A 24,800-nucleotide genomic window follows, 5' to 3' on the forward strand; every position below is an offset into this window, starting at 1 on the left:
TACCTAACTCACAGGAATACAGTGAGAATTATGTAGGAATACATGCTTAGTTAAAACTTAAAAAAAAAAAAAAAAAGACTGTAGCAAGTTAAAGTACGAAAGTAACATGCAATCATCCCTTTTAGTTTTTACTCCTTTTCAAATATTAACAGATATACTGACATCCTCCACCTTCTATTTAGTATCTCCCTCTATCAAGTACCAAATGTAACTGCTCTAATCACATTATCTAATATAATCTCCTATACTTACATTCTACTTTAATAAATTAACCATATATCGTCTTCTGAAAGAAATAAAAAAAAGTTATTTTACACTGTTTAGTATATCCAGGTGTTTGAAATATAGAGCATTAAAACTAACTCTTTTTGTAGTCTTCCTTCGTTTACACTATCATCAAACCTACAAAGTATACTTTCTTTGGTCCCAGAACAAGCATGGGTCACTTGGATAATCACATAATCCAGAGCTATTACATAATTTTGTCTGATCCCATTTTAGAACTGAAGAAATTGAGGTTCAGAGCTTGCCAACTTGTCCAACTGGACAATTAACTGCAGAAACTAGAACTTGATCAATTCCCTGATTATGAAGTAACAGAAATATGTAGAAGCATCCTCTTCTTTTAAATTCCAAACAGGGCAATCAACAGAAAATTAACCTTGAATAGTATTGACAGTGATTATTGCTCTCACATTCAAGAACAATTACCCCTCTTCTAGGAAATCAATAACTAACTTTTTAGGAGCTAACTTCAATTCTTACCCAACTAAGTTTCCTTCAGTCTTAAACAGATACCTATTTACAGATTCTCTAAAAAGGTCTCCCTAATTAGTATAACTCATTACACATCTACTTGTTTTCTTATTGCATTACTGTGTTATAATTTTAATACTCATTTCATTTTCAAAATCCATCCATCGAACATGAAATTTTTGGGGTGGCAATGGGCACTACTGGTGAAGAAACAGTCTATCATGAATAGAGATTTAGTATTTCCTATCTCTCAGAGAAAAAACTCTCCACCCTTTAACAAAATGTATTAAGATATTTGGACAGCTAATATTTAAGACATTTTCAGGAGAACATTCTGTAAAATACATAGAAAATATGTGAGATAGGCCAGGCGTGGTGGCTCACAGCTGTAATCCCAGCACTTTGGGAGGCAGAGGTGGGCAGATCACCTGAGGTCAGGAGTTTGAGACCAACCTGGCCAACATGACGAAACCCCGCCCCTACTAAAAAAAAAACACAAAAATTACCAGGCATGGTGGCGCCTGTAACCCAGCTACTCAGAAGACTGAGGCAGGAGAATCTCTTGAACCCAGGAGGTGGAGTGCCACTGCACTCCAGCCTGAGTGACAAAGTGAGACTCTGTCACCCAATACAAAACAAAAAAAAAGCTAGACAGATTTTTCATCTTGCCAATTTACCAAAATTCCAGTTATTTACAATTCTGATTATTTTCACAAACATGGTTCATAGTAAGAGTTCAATAAACACTTAGATCACTGGTGTTTCCCTATGACTCTCAAACGTTCAAGTCTTCCTTAAAGAGATGTTATGCATTTAACAAGTCTGATCAACACCTGTTATTTTCCAATTAGTCTATCAATATTAAAATTTATACAATTTTTAAGTATACAAATTTCACTCACATTTGATTTTTTGCTGCTTGCCTCTGAGCTTTTCTTTCTTTCCTTTTCTGATCTGGTGGCTTGGCAAAAACAATTTCAATATTTTCTCCCTCCAAGTCTTTGCCATTCATTTCTTCCATAGCCTTAAAAAATTAGATAAGTCAATATAAAAATAGGACTTTCATACAATTATGATTCATTTAAAGTTGGAATATCATTTATCATTAATGTGGGAAGGACAAGAGAAAGCACCATGCAGGCAGTCAAATAATTTTATTTAAAGATGCAGATATTCAATTATTTTCCATTTTTACTTAAAAACTGCCAACGTCACTAAAACCAAAAGGTTTTAGTTTGAATGGATTCCATGGACTTCCAAAGTCTCCTCCAATTTGTAAAACTATTGAGATTCTAAAATGACTAAATTTGTTAGTCTGATTTAGATGCCTGTAATTCCACCATATTTACCTTGACAGCACCATCTCGCTCATCAAAATGAATGAATGCATAATCTTTTAACTTCTTCACTCGTTCCAGTTTCCCAAACTGACTAAATGCCTTTTCTAAAATCTCTTCTGTTACAGTATTGGCAAGGTTGCGTACAAACAGCACTTTTACCTAGGGGGAAGAAAATACCCCCCTGTATTATTTCCAAAGAGTTCCATTTCTAAGATACCACCACCCCACCCTACAAAGTTAACTTAAATCACAATCCATTAGAAGAACGTCAGAATATTAAAAAAAAAAAAGTTTTCAACTCCTTGGGTAAATATCAAGGAGCAGAACTGCTGGATCATGTTGAAAGACCTGAAATAGATGCTTTGCCAAAAAAGATATACAGATGGCAAAGAATCTCATGAAGATGCTCAATATAATCTGTCATTCAGAAACCGCAAGTCGAAACTATTAGAATGGCCAAAATCCAACACACTATAAATGCAGGTAAGAATGCAGAGCAACAGAAACTCTCATTCATTGCTGGTGGGAATGCAAAAGGGTATAGCCCCTTTGAAAGACAGTTTGGCGATTTCTTACAAAACTAAACACACACTTCCATATGACCCAGCAATCCTGCTCCTTATTTACCCAGAGTTGAAAACTTACATGCACACAAAAACTTACACAGAGATGTTAATAGCAGCTTTATTTGTAACTGCCAAAAATTTGCCAGACGCAGTGGCTCACACCCGTAATCCCAGCAATTTGGGAGGCTGAGGCGGGCAGATCACCTGAGGTCAGGAGCTCGAGACCAGCCTGGCCAACACAGTAACACCCCGTCTCTACAAAAATACAAAGATTAGCCAGGTGCGATGGTACGCAACTATGGTTCCAGCTACTCGGGAGGCTGAAGCATAAGAAATGGTTGAACCCAGGAGGCAGAGGTTGCAGTAAGCCGAGATCGTGCCACTGCACTCCATCCTGGGTAACACAGCGAGACTCTGTCTCAAAAGAAAAACAAAAAAATTTCCAAAAATTGGAAGAAACCAAGATGTTCTTCAATGGGAGAATGGACAATTGTGGCACATACAGAAGGAATATTATAACTGATAGAAACTAGTTAAAAGCCACAAAATGACATAGAAGAACTTTAAATATGTATTACTAAGAGAAAGAAGCCAATGTGAAGGTTACATAATGTATGGTTCCAACTATGTAACATTCTGAGAAGGCAAAACTATGGAGACAGTGACTGCCAGTGGTTGAATGGGGAGGGATGACTAAGCACAGGACAGAGGATTTTTAGGGCAGTGAAACTATTCTGTACAATACTATGATGGAAACACGGTTATACATTTCTCCAAACCCACAGAACATACATCTAGAGTGAGACCTCATGTAAACTACGGACTTTAGGTAATCAATCTACGTCCATCAATTTTAACAAATGTACTATTCCAGTGCAGGATACTGGTAGTGAGGAAGGCTGTGCCTGTGTAGGGGGCAGAAGTCATATGGCAATTCTGTGCCTTCTGCTGTAAACCTAAAACTGCTCTAATGAAGTCTATGAAAAAGAAAATGCAGACTACAGGCTACATCAGTAATAATTACCAATTAGTAATTATTTTGCAATAAAAAAGATAATTTTTCCTAACAAAGTAAATACCATGCCCTCTAAGAGAGTTATTGAATGTTTAACACTTAACAAGAGTGGCCAAAACTAATTAGGACCTGCTTTTGAAATCTTAAAGGGGGAAGGACTGTTCAAAATATTAGTAAGACGAACTGTTCTCAATCCTGAAAGCTTCTCAAAGTAAAATTACAAAATTTAACCTCTTCACTAACATTATCACTTCCTCCTAAAATAACTTGAATACCATCTGAATGTGTTAATCTAAAGTGCTAACCCAATGAGAATTTATAGGCCAGAGGAAAAATGAATCCTAACTATTTTCTCTTCTCTAAGACCACTTATCCTTCAATAATATTCATAGCTCCCTGGCAGTTCATATTACCCTCAATTTAACTCAACTAGTGGTGTCTGACACCTAACCTGTAAGTAATAAAGAGGGAATTCTTAAAAGACAAAGGATAACTGGGGCATGGTGGCTCATGCCTGTAATCCCAGCATTTTGGGAAGCAGGATTGCTTAAGGCTAAGAATTGTAAGACCGGCCTGGGCAGCACAGGGAGATTAACTCTGTCTCTACAAAATTTTTTTAAAAAATTAGCCAGGTGTGGTGGTACACACCTGTAGTTCTAGCTACTTGGGAGGCTGAGGTGAGAAGATCTCTTGAGCTTGGGGCTACAGTCAGCTATGATCATGCCCCTGAACTCTAGCCCTGGGCCACAGATCTAGACCCTGTCACTTAAAAAAAAAAAAAAAAAGAGAACAAAGGATAGAACAAATAACTGCAAATTACTGCACCAGTGTGTAATAAAGTGTTGACTCAAGGGATGTTTATTCTTATACAATGTCTCCACTGACTGCTGAAGTCAGGATACCTAATAATGGCTAAATGTAACTGCAAGCACCTCTGCTGGGGCCAGTATAATTTACTGTTTTTAGTAGTAAGACTTTTAACCCCAAAACCATGTAAACTAATGGTGCCATTCTCAAAAACTCAAATTGCTCTTAAAAAACACACAAAATGGAAGTCAACTGTCTACAGCATGTAGGCGACTTCATTATAAGATTGTGATGGCTATACAATTATGGCTAAGTATCCACGAATCAATTTCTATTTTCACTTTGCAGGCACATGGTATTTCCAGTGTGCACTGCCTAGTCCCGTAGTAAAGAACATTTCTCCCAACTCTAAAAATATGGTTTAAAAAAAAATGTGTCCAGGGCCAGGTGCAATAGCCTCACGCCTGTAATCCCAGCACTTTGGAAGGCCGAGGTAGGTGGATCCCAAGGTCAGGAGTTCGAGACCAGTCTGACCAACATGGTGAAACCCCAGCTCTACTAAAAAAAACACAAAAATTAGCCAGGTGTGGTGGTGGGAGCCTGTAATTCCAGCTACTTGGGAGGCAGAAGAATCACTTGAACCCGGGAGGCAGAGGTTGCTGTGAACTAAGACGGCACCATGGCACTCCAGCCTGGGAAACATGGGAAACAAGAGACTCTTGTCTCAAAAAATAAAAAAATGTATACTGTTCATTTTATGTTCCCCCCACCCCAACCCCGGCCCTTCTCCCATTAATCCCTCAAAAAATATTTTTAACTTGACTATCATTACCTTTGCCATAACCTCAGGATCAGGATCTTCTATAGGATCAGCCCATTCAACAGTTCCAACATTCCCCCAGACCTTGACTTTACCACTCATTAACCTACGCCTTGCCTGGGCAGCTGTTTTGTGATCTTCATATTCAAGAAAGCAAAAGCCTCTGTTTTTTTTCTTGTCATCCGGTTGGTGGTATAAAATGACGTCTGTAAGACCCTCTGCAAGTAAGCAACCATTCCAGGAAAATTAGATGAAATAACTAGCAAATACAAGTGGATCAAAGGATTTATCTAAGATACTACTTAAATATCAAAATGAAAAATCATCTCTTTCCTTCACTAGACATCTTTATAAAAGACTATCAAAAACTAGGTCCAGATTATTTTCCTAATCTGTTTCCAAGTTTTTCAACACAGAAATCTCCAGAAAAGAACATGTGCTCTTTTTAGAGGTAAGGACTACTTTTGCTTTCACTAATTAGATCAGAGAGGCAGATAAAAATTTTCATATAATTGTTGTAAGAAAATGGCAGTATAGATCAAATATAGCTATTTTTCTTATTATGCAAACACTAAAATTCTTTTTAATGGCACTTTTCTGGCCTTAGATATCAATGGCTTTATTTCAAATAAAATAGAAGTTATAAGTACTGCATAAAAATTTCCAATGTCCTGAAGGTTGGTAACAGGCTGATAATTTGTTAGACACTGTTGGCAGACCAACATATTTTCTAAAAGCAACCTGTCACTTAAAAGTTGTTAGACATTTTACAGTTCAAAAAAATTTTTTTACCATGTTGACAATATATAAACTCTGTTTATGGGCCAGGCACGGTGGCTCACACCTGTAATCGCAACACTCTGGGAGGCCGAGGCAAGCAGATCACTTGAGGTCAGGAGTACAAGACCAGCCTGGCCAATATGGTGAAACCCCACCTCTAGAAAAGACGCAAAAATTAGCCAGGTGTGGTGGTGCGCGCCTGTAATCCCAGCTACTCAGGAGGCTGAGGCAAGAGAATCCCTTGAATCTGGGAGGCAGAGGCTGCAGGGAGCCAAGATCACACCACCACACTCCAGCCTGGGCAACAAAGCAAGACTGTCTCCCAAAAAAAAAACAAAAAAAAAACCACTCTGCTATGGCAATACTTACTACTCCTGTAATTTCAAGAACATCAAATCATTATTCAAACAATTCTACTAAGAACATCAACTAACACCTAGAGAAAGAACACACAAAGAAATACGATCTTCCAAAACATAGGAAGAACGATGATTTTGCAGAATGAATTCAAATCCTAGCTGTATTCCCTACTAACTTGTACAACGTTTGGCAAGTTATTTCCCAAATCCCTGAATGCCTGTTCTTCTTATCTGAAAAATGCGGTTACCTACACTTCAAAAGTTGTAGTGAGGATTCGATGAGTCAATAAATGTATTCAGAACAATGCATGACGCACAGAAATATGCTATTAATCTTCATTATTAAAAGCTGCACCTCATCCCAAATAAATCCAACTTACCTGTTACTTTGCTAAATTCTTCAAGAATCTGTTCCTTGGTTTTACTCTTAGGAATAGAGCCCACAAAAAGCCTATTGTTGGCAACTGAGATGCAGACACCAATATGTTTTCCAGAACGAATTTCATGATTATTATACTGAAAGGGGAAAAAGTGCATCATGTTTTTAAATTACTTATACAACTAGAAGAGTTAATTATAAAAGACACACAAGAGAAAATCATCTTTTAAAAAGTAGTTTACCTTAATTCCCATACAAGGGAATTATGAGGAACAGATTATATTAACAAGACCCATTGGAAAAGTTTATGAACCAATTTAATGCAAATAAAAGGTTATTAAATCCTTTACTTGATTAATTAGAAATCAGATCTGCAGCAGCTTAAATTGAAAAACTGCCAGTTCCTCAAAAACTTAACTTTTACTTAAGTTCATCCCATCAACCAGTTATTCTCATACAAGGAAAACTGATCCCAAGATCAGCAAGATCTCTGCCTTTCTGTTAACCAGCACCTGAATCTATTTTTCCATCTTCCCTTCCTCTTATCAAAAGTTGCAATAAGAAATTTCAGGCTTCAAATATTTAAGCCTAAAAAAACAGCTTTTATTTCTAAATCCAACTGTACTTTTTCCCCATTTCATTTTCATTATGCATATAACAAAGTATGAAGGAGAAAGAAAACTAGATTTGTCACGGCAAAAATATACAGAAACAACTTTAAAACTACAGTAAAAAGTAAATTGAATTTTCAAGTAACCATATCCCAGATTATCAGAAAGCAGAGGCAAAAAGCAACGTGTCAAAGTGACAAATCCACCAATTAGTATTATTTACAAACCCAAGTGCAAAAGTATCCAAGTAATCTAGAAAAGTGGATTATATGGGTTAGTTAAAACCACACCTCAAAATTTGTTACTAATAATGGCGGCGGCAGCGGCAATAATTATTGATTAATCCTCCCACACCTAACCTCAAAATCTATTCTACATGTGGAGCTACACAAACTAAAGAACCAACATCAATTTCCATACAACTTTATAGAACTACCTTACAGCAAAAGAAACCATTCTTCTATTATGCCCATTCTTGCTAGGTACACCGGGTATAACAGAAGAAAACATGTAAGTCAGAAAGTTGAGTCCTCCCTGTCCCTTTCTCCATCTCCAGAAAATCAAAATTTAATAAAGTTCAAATACCATACCTCCAGTTCAGAAAAATTTATTGCTTTCTACCCCACTATTCTGTACAGGCTATTCAAGTGTGTGGCCCTCCTGATCCCAGGTTTACTTCTATTTCTCTACATTTATGCCAGAGACACGACATTAAAAAAAGTAAAAAGATGACTCCTGCTACTTCTCCTCTCTCAAATACCTTTTTATATCAACTCTTAAACATACAGGGTTTTTTTGGTGTGTGTCTTTTCTGAGACAGAGTCTTGCTCTGTCCCCCAGGCTGGAGTGCAGCAGTGGCACTATCTCGGCTCACTGCAACCTCCGCCTCCTGGGTTCAAGCAATTCTCCTCCCTCTACCTCCCGAGTAGCTGGGATTACAGGCGCCTGCCACCATGCCCGGCTATTTTTTGTATTTTTAGTAGAGACGGGGTTTCACCATGTTGGCCAGGCTGGTCTCAAACTCCTGATCTTGTGATCCACTCGCCTCGGCCTCCCAAAGTGCTGGGATTACAGGTGTGACCCACCATGCTGGGCCACATGCAATTTTTATACTCCTATGGCTCTGAAGAAATTGCCTTCCTTCCCTGAAACTTCTACCATACAAGCTCCTCTGGATACCTGTAAATAGAGTTCAACCACCCAATACTTCAATACATAAATCCTAAAAGGGTCAACAAAATACTCCTCCATGTTAACACAGACCAACAGTTCTCAACAGGAGTGATTTTGCCCCCCAGAAGTCATTTGACATTCTTGATTGTCACAACTTGGAAAGAAGTGGGGACTTGCTGCTGGTATCTACTGGGTACACAGAAGGATGCTGATACACATCTAACAATTCAGAAGATAGCCTGTCACAAAGAATTATCTAGTCTAAAAGATCAGCAGTGCTGAGGTTAAAAACTCCTGCCATATACTTTGTTTTCTCATATAGCATTCATGTCTTTGTCTTCTACCAGACTAATAATCTTTTAACAGCAGAAACATGTTACCTGAATGTAGCAGAGCTATGGCTGAATCCATCATTGCATAGAATTATGGACAAGTAGATTATAATGCCTTATTTTGCAAGTAAAATTAAACTAAGAACACAATAAATTACTTTAAAATATGTACATTCCCTGGATTCTTATAATCTAGCATCAAGTAGCCAGCCTTAGCAACAAATCAGTGGTTTTCAAATTGGTCATGCAATCAGTAATTCTAGTAATTAACAAAAACAATTAAAATACCAAAAAAAGGTGGAAAGAAATACCAAGTGTGTAAAGGCAAAAACAGGAGTGATTTTGGGGGTGACAGATTTTGGTATAATGAGGGGGGGAACTGGTATTTTCCAAATGTTCTAAAAACAGGAGCTATTAACTATAAGAAAATACCTAATTCTAAAAAAACTTCTAACAAAAACTTGAATTATTAGTTCTACCAAGAAAATACACCATTGAGAGGAACCAAAATCCTTATAAGAAATCTAGGAGGCAAAGGCAAGACAACAGAGAATGGAAACATTCCATCAAGGCAACAATAATCAAAGAAATATAGAGAAGACAGCTAATCTGTAACATAGGCAACACTTCCATTAACCATCAACATTAACAATGCTGCTTCAAATTATTAATGACTGTTTCCATTATTATCTACAGAAACACCATTTTTTTCCTTCTTACCCATCATCACTAGCCCTGATGCTAATCAAGTTAGCCAAGGCATGGTAGGTAGAAAGTACAAAGGATGGATGTGGTCTCTGAACAACATAAATAACACAAAGATTTAGCAGGATTTATAAAATAAACTGCTGATTCCTCCCTACCCACATTTTTTCAATTAAAAAACTTGGGCCAGGCGCGGTGGCTCATGCCTGTACTCCTAGCATTTTGGGAGGCTGAGACGAGCGAATTGCCTAAGCTCAGGAGTTCGAGACCAGCCTGGGCAACACAGTGAAACGCCGTCTCTACTAAAACACAAAAGAAATTAGCCGGGAGTGGTGGCAGGCACCTGTAATCCCAGCTACTCGGGAGGCTGAGGCAGGAGAATCACTTGAAACTGGGCGGCAGGGGTTGCAGTGAGCCCAGATCGCGCCACTGCACTCCAGCCTGGGCAACAGAGCAAGACTCCATCTCTACAAAAAAAAAAAAAAAAAAAAAAATTGGAACAATTGTATTACAGGTAACACAGAGAGTCAACTGGCTCTCCAATGAAAATAAGTCATTAAGCGAACAAAGTAAGGAGACTCTGGGTACAACTATAACAAAAGCAGTACCTAGAAATTAACATTTCCGGAAGCAACACCCCATCTACGGATTACGCATGCTTTTTTTGTACGTGTATTTGAATTGCTTAACCTTTCTTACACTAATGCCACTCTATCACCTAAAAAAAAACAAAAACAAAAACAAAAAAACACTTATGCCAGCAAGATGGGTAACAGTGAGTTATATGGTGAATGGTGTAATACAAAAAACAAATGTGAATAAGAGATTCTAATTTAATACTAGTAAACCCTAACTCAAGAAGTGTATCAGGACACTACAGTGGTATAAAAAAACGAGCACACACACACAAAAAGTCTTATCTTTCCTACTCTAGAAAGGTTGGCCCTGAATCTTGTTAGTTGTAAAAATCTAGCCTTCAAGCTCAGTACCACAGGAAGATTAATTATGATCATTAATCAATGTGAGGTTTCAGTTTTTAAGAACACCAAAACAGTAGTAAGTCTGGAACATTCCTGTCATCAAGTTTCAAAATTTTAAGTCACTTTTAAGTCCTTCCCTCATAGTCACCAAATTCCCAGAAATTCAGCAATGTCAAATTTGGAATCTGATCCAGAAGAGGCTGCTTAGTCCTAACTCTTCTCAGCAAAGCCACTACCTCCAAAGCCTTCCACATTGAAGATTTCTTTTTTTTTTTTTTTTTTGAGACCGAGTCTCACTCTGACACCCAGGATGGAGTACAGTGATGTGACTTCAGCTCACTGCAACCTCCACCTCCCGGTTTCAAGTGATTCTCCTGCCTCAGCCTCCCTAGTAGCTGGGACCACAGGCGTGTGCCACCACACCCGGCTAATTTTTGTATTTTTAGTAGAGACGGGGTTTCACCATGTTGGCCAGGCTGGTCTCTAACTCCTGGCTTCGGGTGATCCGCCCGCCTCAGCCTCCCAAAATGCTGGGATTACAGGCATGATCCACCGCACCTGGCCTAAAGATTTCTTAATTATAAAGTCTTCTTTACAATAAGCCAAAATCTACTTCCTTAAATAAACCTATTTCTTTCCCCCAAATGACAGCATTTCATATACCTGGCACACAAGCACATGACTCAGTTGTTCTCTATGCTTGGCTAATCATTGCTTCCCTGATAATGGCAAACTAAAGTACCTCCAAGAAATACTGACAAGTGTCACTGAAGAGTGACATTCTAACACAATACTGTAAACGCAGACTGAAACAGGAGTCTAGAATAAACTGGAGCTTATTACTAATTTTCCACTTCTAGATACCATACCACTCTTACATATTGTCTGTGTTACCCTAGGTTATTTGGCAACCACACATTACTGACACCACAGCTTGTTAAACTAGTGTAAATACTTAACTTTAGTCAATTCCATCTTGATAGATATAAACTTTCTTTCTCAGGCTATCAAAAGTTTTTCAGATCCTGACGGTCATCCAAGGCATTTATCACTGCATGGAGATTCAAGTTACCAAACGTATCATGAACAGTCCAACTACACTTTCAATTCTTGATAAAAACTAGAATACAACCTACAGCATACCACTATGGCCTTTCATTTCTCTTTCCAAAATCTCCGACCTTTCTCCTTTCTATTGCTGCCACCCTCCTCCTGGCCTTTGTTGTCTTTATTCAAATAATCTTCATTATTCAGCCACTTACAACATGCCACCCATATCAGGGCTCAAAAAGCGGGTGGGGGGTGCTATGCAGCTTAGCCCAGTATGAACTAACTCCTGGCACTGACTTTATTACAAGTTTTATTTCCACAAAACACTACTTCAACTAGATTCACCTTTTTTCTTCACTGTGCTGCTCAAACCTCTTTATTGCAAAGCCTTCTCCGACAACCCTAATCCAGTCTCCCTTCATCCTTCCTTTACGCTTTGCACCACTGGATTCCACTGTAACAGTAGTCTTTCATGTTCTATAAACTCTCTAAGAACCTGTATATCTGAAGTAAAAGTTTTCATGCTAAACACACTATTTGCTAAATTATTATTAAAATATCTCTGAACCTACCTTGTCAACTACATTCATCAAAATGGCTATACATGAGGCCGAAGCAAATGGATCACTGAAGGTTTGGAGTTTGAGACCAGCCTGGTCAACAAACTAAAAATTCAAAAAAAAAAAAAAAAAGGGCCAGGTGCGGTGGCTCATGCCTGTAATCCCAGCATTTTGGGAGGCCGACGTGGGCAGATCACGAGGTCAGCAATTTGAGACCAGCCTGGCCAATATGGTGAAACCCCATCTCTACTAAAAACAAAAATTAGCCGGGCGTGGTGGCGCTCACCCGTAGTCCCAGCTACTTGGGAGGCTGAGGCAGAAGAATCGCTTGAACCTGGGAGGCGGAGGCTGCAGTGAGCCGAGATCATGCCACTGCAATCCAGCCTGGGCAACAAGGCGAGATTCATATCAAAACAAAACAAAATTAGTCAGGCATGGTGGCGGGCTCCCGTAGTCCCAGCTACTCGGGAGGCCAAGGCAGGAGAATCTCTTGAACCCGGGAGACAGAAGTTGCAGTGAGCTGAGATAGCGCCGCTGCGCGCTCCAGCCTCGTTGAGAGTGAGGATTTGTCTCCAAAAAAAAAAAAAAAAAGCTGTATACACATCATGACAGTATACATAAACAATCTGGTGACTAAAACCATCAGAACCATCAGAGCTATTAAAATAACTTGTGGGCCGGGCACAGTGGCTCACGTCTGTAATCCCAGCACTTTGGGAGGCTGAGACAGGCGGATCACGAGGTCAGGAGATAGAGACCATCCTGGCTAACACGGTGAAACCCTGTCTCTACTAAAAATACAAAAAAATTAGCCGGGTGTGGTGGCAGGCGCCTGTAGTCCCAGCTACTCGGAGGCTGAGTCAGGAGAATGGCGTGAACCCAGGAGGTGGAGCTTGCAATGAGCCGAGATCGTGCCACTACACTCCAGCCTGGGCAAGAGAGCCAGACTCCATCTCAAAAACAAACAAACAAACAAAAAAAATTGTAACGTGCAAACAGATTTCATCTATTCCAATGCTTGTACATAGACATTATTAGCATTTCATCAGGATATTTCCGTTATTTAAGATTGTCATGGAATTGCAGCATCACTAGCCTTGGGCTCCAATTCCAGCAACATACCACACAAATACATAAACACACCTGCCTGCCCTTCTTCATGGTCTTTAAATCAACATGTCTATTTCCAAACAACCCCTAGGTAGGTAAGGGAAGAAAGCATCATCACCTACTAATTTACCTTAATCACAGGGCAGTAAGTAGCACAGAATTGTAAATGGAGGCTATTAAAACAGCAAATGGTCCATGAGGTACATAAGAATATTAGAGAGCACTGGTCAGCAAGTCAGGTTATTTATCCAACACCTACTACATAATGGGGCACAGTTCTAAATGTTAGGGAAAAAGGCAAAATATATACATATTCTAATGGGAAAAGACATGTAAATAATTTACAAAGTCAAAAAATAATTACAAGCTCATCCAAGCAAAATCTATTTTATCATTCTTAGAATACTGTCATGGGGGCAAATGGGTGGTAAGGTGCTCAATGTCACCCTACCTGAAAAGAAAGCATCAGTCATAAATGGGCTGCTTTCAACCCCTACGAAAGCAGAACAGCAGAAGGCAGCCTTAAAATGATAATGGCCATGGCTTGGCTGGGCACGGTGGCTCACGCCTGTAATCCCAGTACTTTGGGTGGCTGAGGCGGGCAAATCACTTGGGCTCAGGAGTTCGAGACCAGCCTGGCCAACATGGCAAAACGCCATCTCTACTAAAAATACAAAAATCAGCCAGGCGTGGTGGCACACACCTGTAATCCCAGCTACTCAGTGGCTGAGGCAGAACTGCTTGAACCCGGGAGGCAGTGGGTGCAGTGAGCTGTGATCGCACCACTGCCCTCCAGCCTGGGTGACAAAGCATGACTGTGTCTCCAACAAAAAAAAAAAAAAAAAAAACAAAAAAGACCATGGCTTAAAGAAGGCGAAGCATGGCTAAAAGGGTAATTAAAAGGAAGAGTGGGGAAAGAGGTAAGAAGGAACTTGTCTGGATAGGGCCTTGTTTGTAAGTCATTTTTCAGCATAGGAATGCTGTGATCTAATTGATGTTGCCAAATATAAAGGGCAACAGAAGGCAGTGAGACTAGCTAAGTTTCTTCAGTAGTCTGAATGGTACAAATGGTACCTTAGACTAACTAGGGTAGTAGCAGCGAAGAAGATAAAAAGTGTTAGATGCCAAAATATTTTGGCAACAGATAGGACCTACTTCCTTAACTCTTTTAACACTACCTAAACCACTACCTAATTTAAAGTCATCAGGCTACCTGGTGACGTAACTTGTACAGTTGGCTTAAATTGTTATGTCTAACAATAGGGACCTTAGCTAAAGAAACCTGGCATCAAACTAGGGCTGGGATGTTTAGCTGTATGGCCTCAGGCAAGTCTATTTCTTTCTACTACCTGGCAGAAAGGGTTGTTGAGGCTGAATTTAAAGGTAATAACGTAGCATCTAGCAAAGCTCCTGTCCCTTAACAAGCACTCAAGTAGTAGCTATTAATCACCTTTTCACAAGTTTAGATCATGCTTCCCTAGCTAGATTATCATCATTTACAAATGGATTTTTTTCATTCCCCAAAATGAAGGTAGATGTTGGCTAGAATCAGGGTCATTTAAGAAACTTGAAGTTGCTTTTAATTAACTTCATGCCTCTTCAACTGTTAACATCAATTAACCCATTTTTATAAGTCCACATACAAATATAAAGTCTACAGTACTATTTAACCTAGAGAAACTATTCATTGCTGTATCAGTATTAAAAGACAATGCCAAATACCTAAAACTATTTCAACCTAAGGTATTCCTCCAGACACTCAAAAGAGAAACAGAGGTGCTTCAATCTTGTCTGATCTATAAATAATGCAAAGGAGGCATGAGGCACTTTCCCAACATTTAGTTATATATAACTAGAATGACACTTCAATTAAAAATTCACTTTGGATAGAACTGTAACAAGTAGAATCTCAAAATGTAACACAGTAGAGTTAGTTTCCAAAGTATGCGCCCTTGAGGAACATACTTAGGAAAGGGGTATTCATGTCCGCAAATGAATACAAAGTGGCAAAAAACATCCAAAAAAACTTGAGATTTCTATTTTCTCTAGAATGTTTCAATTACTTCACTTTCTCTAAAATCTAGTTCTTTGTTGTGCTAAAGCAAATCTACCAGATCCTACCCACAGTAAAGCATCCTTTTAAAAAAAAAGTAAACAATGGCCAGGCGCAGTGGCTCATGCCTGTAATCCCAGCAATTTGGGAAGCCAAGGCAGTAAGACTGCTTGAGGCCAAGAGTTCAAGATTAGCCTGGACAACATAGTGAGACACCACCTCTACAAGTTTAAAAATTAGCCTAGCAAGGTGGTGCCCTCATAGTCCTAGCTGCTGGGGAAGCTGAGGCAGGAGGATCACATAAGCCCGGGAGTTCAAGGTTAGTGAGCTTTGATCATGACACTGCACTCCAGCAAGGGCAACAGAGTGACAACCTGTCTCAGAAAATAGTAATAATAATTAAAATCGTTCACTTAAGGCCGGGCGCGGTGGCTCACACCTGTAATCCCAGCACTTCGGGAAGCCAAGGCGGGTGAATCACAAGGTCAAGAGATCGAGACCATCCTGGCTAACACGGTGAAACCCTGTCTCTACTAAAAAAAATACAAAAAAATTTAGCTGGGTGTTGTGGTGGGTGCCTGTAGTACCAGCTACTCAGGAGGCTGAGGCAGGAGAATGGCGTGAACCTGGGAGGCGGAGCTTGCAGTGAGCCGAGATTGCACCACTGCACTCCAGCCTGGGCAACAGAGTGAGACTCCGTCTCAAAAACAAATAAATAAATAAATAAAATAAATAATTTACTTAAAAGTAGGCTGGGTGTGGTGGCTCACACCTGTACTCCCAGCCCTTTGGGAAGCCGAGGCCGAGACTGGGGTCAGGAGTTTGAGACCAGCCTGGTCAACATGGTGAAACCCCATCTCTACTAAAAATACAAAAATCAGTAGGGCATGGTGGCGTGCACCTGTAATCCCAGCTACTCAGGGGGCTGAAGCAGAAGAATCACTTGAACCCAGAAGGCAGAGGTTGCAGTGAGTTGAGATCACACCACTGCACTCCAGCCTGGGCAACAGAGGGAGACTCCGTTTCAAAAAAACTTACTAGAAAGTCAAAAAAAGCAAATGATGATATGACCAATATATCCTACTGGCTGTATACCAATACCTACCATTGGAAATTTTTTTTTCCCCCTTTTTGGTTTTTTGAGACGGGGTCTCTGTTGCCCAGGCTGGAGTGCAGTGGCATGATCACAGGTCATTGCAGCCTTGACCTCCTGGGACCACAGGTGCACGCTGCCTGGCTAATCTGTTACTTTTTGGTACAGATGGGGTCTATGTTTCCCAGGCTGGTTTCAATCAATCCTTGCACCTCAGCCTACCAAAGTGCTGGGACTACAGGTGTGAGCAACCACACCCTGCCAAAAGTATCTTTTAAGAGACAACAAAATGCAAAGTCTCCTATTAATTAGACAGTACAAAATAATTATGCCCCCAGAAAAGGATTCAAATCACGACAGAGAAACCCAGAAAGAAACGTAGAAAGTTTTAGGACAAGGGTTAATTCCTACGCCAATCAAAAAGAATGCTTATCTATAGAAGTTTCTCCATTATATTTAAAAACTATATTAATAAGACTATATTCTAAGCAAACTACAGCAATGCAATTTTATAATTTAACGTATTTATTAAACAAGGCAATTGTACAAATGGAAACATTTCCTAGTGTCTACTGGCACTCGAAATCACTGTGTTACTAATGGATTATAAACCATCTTCCTCTAATGATGTATCTTTACTGTAAAGTTTCTGGAAAACATCTATAAATAAGTTATAGTGGTCACCTACCATAATTGGTATATTTTGACGGCAAGAATTAAGTAACCTACGATGTCAGTTTAATGATTCTTTTTCATAATGTTAAAAAATGGATGACACCACTAGCTAAATTCTTCAGTGGTCCCTCAGCACATACGGGGGACTGGTTCCAGGAACCCATACCAAAATCCATGAATGCTCAACTCTCTTAAATAGCATACTGTTTGCACATAACCTACGAACATTCTCTCATACACTGGTGTATTGTTTTTTTTTTTTTTATTGGGTTTTTTGGGAGTATCTTCAATCCTCAGCTAGCTGAAACTGTGAATGCAGGACCCACAGTACAGAGAGCCCACTGTATTAGCTTTCTGTAGTTATGATACCTCATTGCTTACTGGATCATTCTGCATTTTCACTCACTGCTACTTTATTGCTACTTGGCAAAAATATTCTACTCTTTTATAGGAGATTAAAGGATTTTGGGACAGGCAAGGTGGCTCATGCCAGTAATCCTTGCACTTTGGGAAGCCGAGGAAGGAGGACTGCTTGAGACCATGAGTTCAAGACCAACCTGCCAGGCACAGTGGCTCATGCCTGTCATCCCAGCACTTTGGGAGGCCAAGGCGGGCAGATTACTTGAGGTCTGGAGTTCAAGACCGGCCTGGCCAACATAACCCCATCTCTACCAAATATACAAAAATTAGTCAGGTGTGGTGGTACGCGCCTATTATCCCAGCTACTCGGGTGGCTGAGGCAGGAGAATTGCTTGAGCCCAGGAGGCAGAGGTTACAGTGAGCCAAGATCATGCCCACCACACTCCAGCGTGGGTGACAGAGACTTTGCCTCAAAAAACAAATCATAAAAACAAACTAAAGGATTTCTAAGGTACCTCTTTCTAGAGCTCTAAAATGCCCCTCCCCTCAAATTGAACTGCTGAAACTAAAATTTTGACAACTCAAAGGTTACCAGTAAATCTGAATTCCCTCTAAAACACAAAGCACTCTTTTATGAAGAGAAAAATCAGACATGATTTGAAAATATCTAAATTCTCAAATTCTCTTTGTAAAGGCTTATATTCTTTCAAGTAGCATACTTTTGTACTGTTTAACTTCCATCATACTCAATTATGCAAACCAGTGGGGAGTATTCACGCAATATATAAAAGGAAGACTTGGCCGGGTGCAGTGGCACACGTCTGCAATCCCAGCACTTTGCGGGGCTGAGGCAGGCATATCTTCTGAGGTCAAGAGTTCATGACCAGCCTGGCCAACATGGTGAAACCCTGTCTCTACTAAAAATACAAAATTTAGCCAGGTGTGGTGATGAATGCCTGTAATCCCAGCTACCGGAGAGGCTGAGGCAGGAGAATCGCTTGAACCTGGGAGGCGGAGGCTGCAGTGAGCCAAGAGAGCCATGGCACTCCTGCTGTCTAGGTAACAGAGTGAGATTCTATCTCCCAAAAAAAAAAAAAAAAAGAAAGAAAAGGAAGACTTATGAGTTTTATTTTTCTCTTTAAGGCTTGCTTAAAGTGATAAACCTTATGGTAAAGGAAGGGGTAAAACTCAGGAGGGAGGGAAAAAAAAAATGAGTCTGAAGATTTTAAGTTTGTCTGGAATTACCCACAGGATACGTAAGCCAGATAAAGCAAATTTAACAAACATGGCATAGTGAGCTATCTTGTACAAAAGTTCTCCCCAGTCGTATTGCTTGATACATTCTATGGGTTTAAATTAGCCCCCAACTCTTCAACTATAAAATGCAGAAAACACTTCTGTCACAGAACTTAATAAAACTAGTTTAAAGGACTTACATAAACTATAATTTAAAATATTAAAATTTCTTTCTAGCCAGGCGTGGTGGCTCACGTCTATAATCCCAGGACTTTGGGAGGCCGAAGCGAGTGGATCACCGGAGGTCAGGAGTTCGAGACCAGCCTGGCCAACATGGCGAAACCCCATCTCTACTAAAAATATAAAAATTAGCTGGGCGTGGTGGCAGGCGCCTATAATCCCAGCTACTCGGGAGGCTGAGGCAGGAGAATCACTTGAACCTGAGGAGTGGAGGTTGCAGTGAGCCGAAATCATGCCACTTCAGCCTGGGCAAGAGAGAGAAACTCGGTCTCAAAAAAAAAAGAAAAGAAAAAAGAAAAATTTCCTTTTTAAAAAAGTTGGAAAAATTACCAGGTCCTTACCTAACATCTGGTATTTTTAAATCAAATATTGCCACTCACCATAAAATCTTTCGTTTCATCAACTAGAAATGTATCACAATGTCTTTTGTGAATTATTTTAGAAAAAGAGATGGCTCAGGTATGGCCAGGAAGTATGAGAGCTCTTACCACAGTTACTTTTCTTAATCTTTTCACATTCCTATAAATTTAAACAAACACACAAAAAAGTCACTAAGCCAGATGTTTATAAGAACCAATTGCTAGGAATTCTACCATGCCGCCTTTTAGATGCTGAATCCTATCAATTATACATGCAAAGAATAACACTACAATGCTTGCACAGTGATGTGGGAAAAAAAAAACCTGCCTAAATCAGTACTTCAAAAAATGTTTGGTAAACTCTTAGGCACAGTAAGAAAAAAACTTGATATTAAAGACAGTGAACGTGAAAACTGAAGGGGAAAAAAGGACAACTTACCAGTTTAACAGCCTCCTGAGCTGCTTCTTTTGTACAAAAAGTGACAAACGCATAACCTCTATTGAGACCAGTGAGTGGATCCATCATTAGACGAAGATCCCATATAGGTCCAGCTTTCTCAAATAATGGAACAAGTTCATCCTCAAATAGATCTCTTGGGATCTTTCCCACAAATATCTGTAAATTAAATATTAAGTAAAAACCATGGAGAATTGCTTTAGGAAACCAGATACCTGTGCTTTTACTACAAAAGGTACAAGTTTTTAGTTGCTTTACCTCAGTGCCAACAGAAGGCTGCTGACCTGAATAAACGGAATCTGGAGGTGGTCCTCCATACTTCCTCTGTCCAGTGGTCACATCAAGTGTGTAGCCTGTTCTTTCCAAGAGTGCCTTGAAAAGTTCAAACGTCATTAATACATTTAATTCACTAGACCACACCCATATATTTAGCAGTTAACATCCATCTTGCTCAAATCTTTCCAATTATCTTGGCATGTTCCCTTATAAACAGGTTTGTGATGTCTGTTTTAAAATTTCCCCTTAAATGTGTACTTGTTATACTCCTAAATTATTATCAGAATTCCAGGGTCCTGTTCAAATTACTTTCTAGTCTCCACTTAATTACTGAATAGTGTGCTTAATGGACAACAAAAAGTTAAGATCAATCCATCAGCAACTTTCAAGACAGGATGTATTACTATGTTAATACCATCTTAAAAAACGATTGTACCTAATTTGGTTGAGCATCTTTCAAATCTGGATCTCTCACCCAATAAATTCCCTATAAACCCCACTCCTAGGTACATACTGCCATTCTGGGCATTGTGCCAACCTCAGAAGAAATTACACTTCCCATACCAAGTCTAGAAACTTGGGAGCTACAGGGAAAAAAAATCTCCTATTATTATTTGACATTTATGTGCCATATTTCATGGGATAGCGTGGGTCCTTCAGAAAAAAGTAACAGCCAAAACGACTTTTAAAAACTTTATGAAACTGCAACGTTACATAATCTCTACATTTCAACTCCCAAAAAGTAACTGTTAAAATTTACACAACTCATATTTACTCAGAGCATTAGGTGTTTATTCCTTATTCTAGGCAAAGTATAGAAAGAAGTATAGGCTGGGCGCAGTGGCTCACACCTGTAATCCCAGCACTTTGGGAGGCCGAGGCGGGTGGATCAGGACATCAGGAGCTCAAGACCAGCCTGGCCAAGATAGTGAAACCCTGTCTCTACTAAAAATACAAAAAATTAGCCAGGCGTGGTGGCACGCACCTGTAATCCCAGCTACTCAGGAGGCTGAGGCAGAGAACTGCTTAAACCTGGAGGGGCGGAGGTTGCAGTGAGCCGAGATCGCGCCACTGCACTCCAGCCTGGATAACAGAGCAAGACCCCATCTCAAAAAAAAAAAAAAAAAAAAAAAAGGTACACTCCTCCATTATCTGAAGGAAAAAGTCAAGAATTATTCCCCTTTTCCACTGTCTCAACCACAAAGCACAAAAGTGGTTTTCTAAACAAAACCAATTTTATTAGCTAGGACATTCTGAAATAAAAACAGACTAATCCTAGCTATCTGACAAAATTTATCAAACTGCATAATCTAGGGTCACCTCAGTCTCTGAAAATTACTGGACAGATTTTTAACATTTTCTACTCAAAGGACACTAACTGTTTATGAAAAATACTGTAATTAATAGAAACATTCATAAACTTGCTCACATCTATAACATAAACTAAATGAGTAACAGCTCATCTTTCCATTTTCTCACATGTAATCCCTACACTATAAACGAATTTTTTAACCTTAATAGTTAAGACCCAAATAACACTTTTTGTCAATCCATAAAAACAAAAAGGAAAAACTTATTCCCTCTGTCAAACTTCCTCTAAAAATGTCTCTATGCCTTTTTACCACAACTTAGCTCTCATTAAAAATGTAAGCGGCCAGGCGTGGTGGCTCACTCCTGTAATCTCAGGACTTTGGGAGGCCAAGGTGGGTGGGTCACAAGGTCAAGAGATTGAGACCATCCTGGTCAACATGGTGAAACCTCACCTCTGCTAAAAATACAAAAATCAGCTGGGCCTGGTGGCACCCACCGGTAGTCCCAGCTACTCGGGAGGCTGAGGCAGGAGAATTGCTCGAACCTGCGAGGTGGAGGTTGCAGTGAGCCAAGATCACGCCACTGCACTCCAGCCTGGGTGACAGAGTAAGACTCTGTCTCCCAAAAAAAAAAAAAATTAAGCCACCCCCTTGCAAAAAAAACTGAAAGCTGAAAGTCACAAACTAAAAGTCTAAAAACTTTAGTTCTAGCTCACAAATGCAGACTTAATTACAACTGAATTACAATGGAGACAACTATACTCCACTTTTATGGAAAAACTAGATTTACAGATCAAACTCAATTCACTCACAGCTAGATCTGTGAAAGCCTCCAATTCATGGTTGTCTTAAACAGCTAACTCCATATACCAACCTTTTCCATATTCTAGGCTTTCCCTGTTTCCACACCATTACAACAATGCTCAAGGCCTATACCCTTAACTGATTTTCTTAAACCATACGCTTGGCTCAAGAGCACTGGCACACTACAAAGCACACCAGGTTAAAAAGTAATACAATCACCACATTGTCTATAAATTAGAAAACTCACCAATATAAATATCAAAACCGAGCTGAATTCGAAGCCATTCACCATGATTTTAAACCAAAAAAAAAAAGCCTCCTCCTCCTAGCCTCAGTTTCTCATCTACATAACCACACTAAACAATCTTATTGTTAAAGCTGCTTTGAGAAATAGTCTAATAATCCATACTGATGGAAGTGGAGGGCAGCAGGGTTAACATTGTAAATTCATTGGGGTTTGAGACTCCTAAAAAAAAAAACCAGTTGCCAAATGTACATTCTCCATCAGTATTTCAACTGTCAATAAGCTGGCTTTGCAGCTTTTCAAAAAATATTCTAGAGGTATCATGGGTGTGTTTCTTTATACTAGGACTACCAATAGAACAGATTTAAACATCAGTAGCTGGATAACATGATAAACTTCACAGCAAATTGCTTTAGAAACAAATAGTTTAAAAAAACAAAAAAAAGGAATTAGGAAAGATTGATGAATTATCTCAACATCTAACATACATCCATTTCATACCCAAGGAATATTTACCAAAATTAGGAAACAGTTAAAATGACTTTAAAACTAAAGGGAGTATAGAAAGACATACCTTAATTTTTGCCTCATCTGGTCCTTTACTAGAATCTGCTACTTTGGTCCCTTGTTTTTCTCTCTGCCTGTAAGTCTTCATGACTCCACATAAAAAGGCACTTTTGTTCTGCAAAAAAAGTTCCATTAATATTTAACAATAACCATATCTGAGTCTAATAAAATTTAGCAGATAGTATCAAAACTACTCAAATTTTTAAATGTTCACATTGACATTAACATTACCTGAACATGAGAGAGATCACTGTCTTTAAACTGTTGAAGAACTGCCAATGCACCGTCTTCATTGAATTCTTTTAAAGCTTCAATAGCTCTTTCATCTAAATCACTATGTGCAACTAGCCCTGGAAAAAATAAAAGTTATCAGCTTTTAATATTTTTAGAAAAGATTTTTTAGAGAAGACTATGTTGGCAATACAGGTACATGTGTGCCTTTACAATTCTTCTACTCCCCTTATCTATACCTGAAAAAAAAAACACACACACTTCAGCCACTCTGAACTGATCCTGAACTAAATATGCCCTACCAACCACACTTACAATAATCAGCTAACTTCTTTTACATCTTTTATCTCCAAAGTCTGATAACTCTGAACACTACAGTATTTTTACAGTATACAGACTTACGAATCCTAGAATCAACCAACAAAGTACCAAGCATGACAACTGAACCTCTACTCAATTTCAAATACCACCAGAAAAAGTTAACAGCCGCACCAGAAAGACAAGAAAACAAGTCTACAGTTACCAAGTTATTTAAGAAGAATCCTACTATAAAAATACTCAAAAAAGTCACATGGCCTGTTCCCAACATTTAGCAGCTGTTGCTACTATCATATACTTATCCATCAGGCCAGCATGCAAGCCAGCCTTTAGCTCCTAACCTTCTCTTCTTCCCTCCCTCTATACATCTTAACCTCTACTTCAAACTTAAATTAACCAACTATCACAACAAGCAAAACTCCAGTACCCACACTTATTGGAAACCACAAAAAGTTGCTATTTTAGCTCAAAGCCAGAAATCCAATAGAAAAATTTCATAATGTAATTTTGCAAGTGTTAGTTCTTACCTGCAACGTAAATTTCATCTAGTTTTTCAGCAACTTTCTGTGGTAAACCAGCATCAAGCAATGTCTGAAAATTTTCTGAATGGATAACTGCAGAAGTAGTATCCATGGGCTCTTCAGTACCATTTCCATTAACATGTTCTGTAGCCATGTTTCCAGAGATCTGTTCAAACGCAATAAGCAAAATTAAACTAGGATCTTCAAAAAGAATACAAGACAATATGAGAGCCCCATCTTTACTTTCTCTACCATTTACTACACCAGCTAGCCTGTACACCTCCCTTTAAAAAAGCCTTACAGTCACTATCGCCTGACAAGCCAGATTTGGAGCACAGGGCACAGAAGGACCGATTCACCATATTCTTCCTCAGCACCACCCCTGACTCACCTGCTAACACTCCCTAGGAAAAACCATATTACAAATAGAGCCCAATCAGCACGGGTACGAGCCAGCGTGCCACATGCAGCTGTGCCCGTTCGGAAAATGAGGTGTGTGTGGAGAAAGCAAAACTGGGCTCCTCTCTCTCAAAGATAAACCCCCAAAGTGCGCGCTTTTCCCGCCTGCCGCTTATAGATCGGTAACAACAGCCAGCGAAGAACAAAGCGCTCATACAACCCACCTTCCCACCACCCAATTTCTCCACCCTTTAACCCCGCACCCCAAAGCCCGCCCCTGACTCCGCACCCAGAGCGGCAGTCTCACCACTGCG

At 39.4% G+C, this 24,800-nt stretch overlaps 1 protein-coding gene across 12 annotated transcripts in view; it reads right to left on the reverse strand.

Moving 5' to 3' along the window:
* Positions 1 to 24,800, reverse strand: part of SYNCRIP (synaptotagmin binding cytoplasmic RNA interacting protein) — a 35,744-nt gene that overhangs the window by 8,807 nt on the left and 2,137 nt on the right. For 9 of the 12 annotated variants that reach the window (XM_054686141.2, XM_054686142.2, XM_016955967.4 and 6 more), the window contains exons 2-10: positions 24,094 to 24,253; positions 23,249 to 23,367; positions 23,025 to 23,132; positions 20,075 to 20,188; positions 19,799 to 19,975; positions 6,824 to 6,959; positions 5,317 to 5,522; positions 2,106 to 2,255; positions 1,659 to 1,780 (exon numbers count right to left, since the gene is read on the reverse strand). In XM_054686141.2, the coding sequence (XP_054542116.1) occupies positions 1,659 to 1,780; positions 2,106 to 2,255; positions 5,317 to 5,522; positions 6,824 to 6,959; positions 19,799 to 19,975; positions 20,075 to 20,188; positions 23,025 to 23,132; positions 23,249 to 23,367; positions 24,094 to 24,241 (1,280 nt within the window). In that variant the 5' untranslated portion in view covers positions 24,242 to 24,253. The remainder of the gene's footprint in view (positions 1 to 1,658; positions 1,781 to 2,105; positions 2,256 to 5,316; positions 5,523 to 6,823; positions 6,960 to 19,798; positions 19,976 to 20,074; positions 20,189 to 23,024; positions 23,133 to 23,248; positions 23,368 to 24,093; positions 24,254 to 24,800) is intronic. The other 3 variants (XM_016955969.3, XM_063813260.1, XM_016955968.4) reach the window with 1 other exon arrangement.

This window comes from Pan troglodytes, chromosome 5 (genome assembly GCF_028858775.2).
Source record: "Pan troglodytes isolate AG18354 chromosome 5, NHGRI_mPanTro3-v2.0_pri, whole genome shotgun sequence".
Lineage (NCBI taxonomy): Eukaryota > Metazoa > Chordata > Mammalia > Primates > Hominidae > Pan > Pan troglodytes.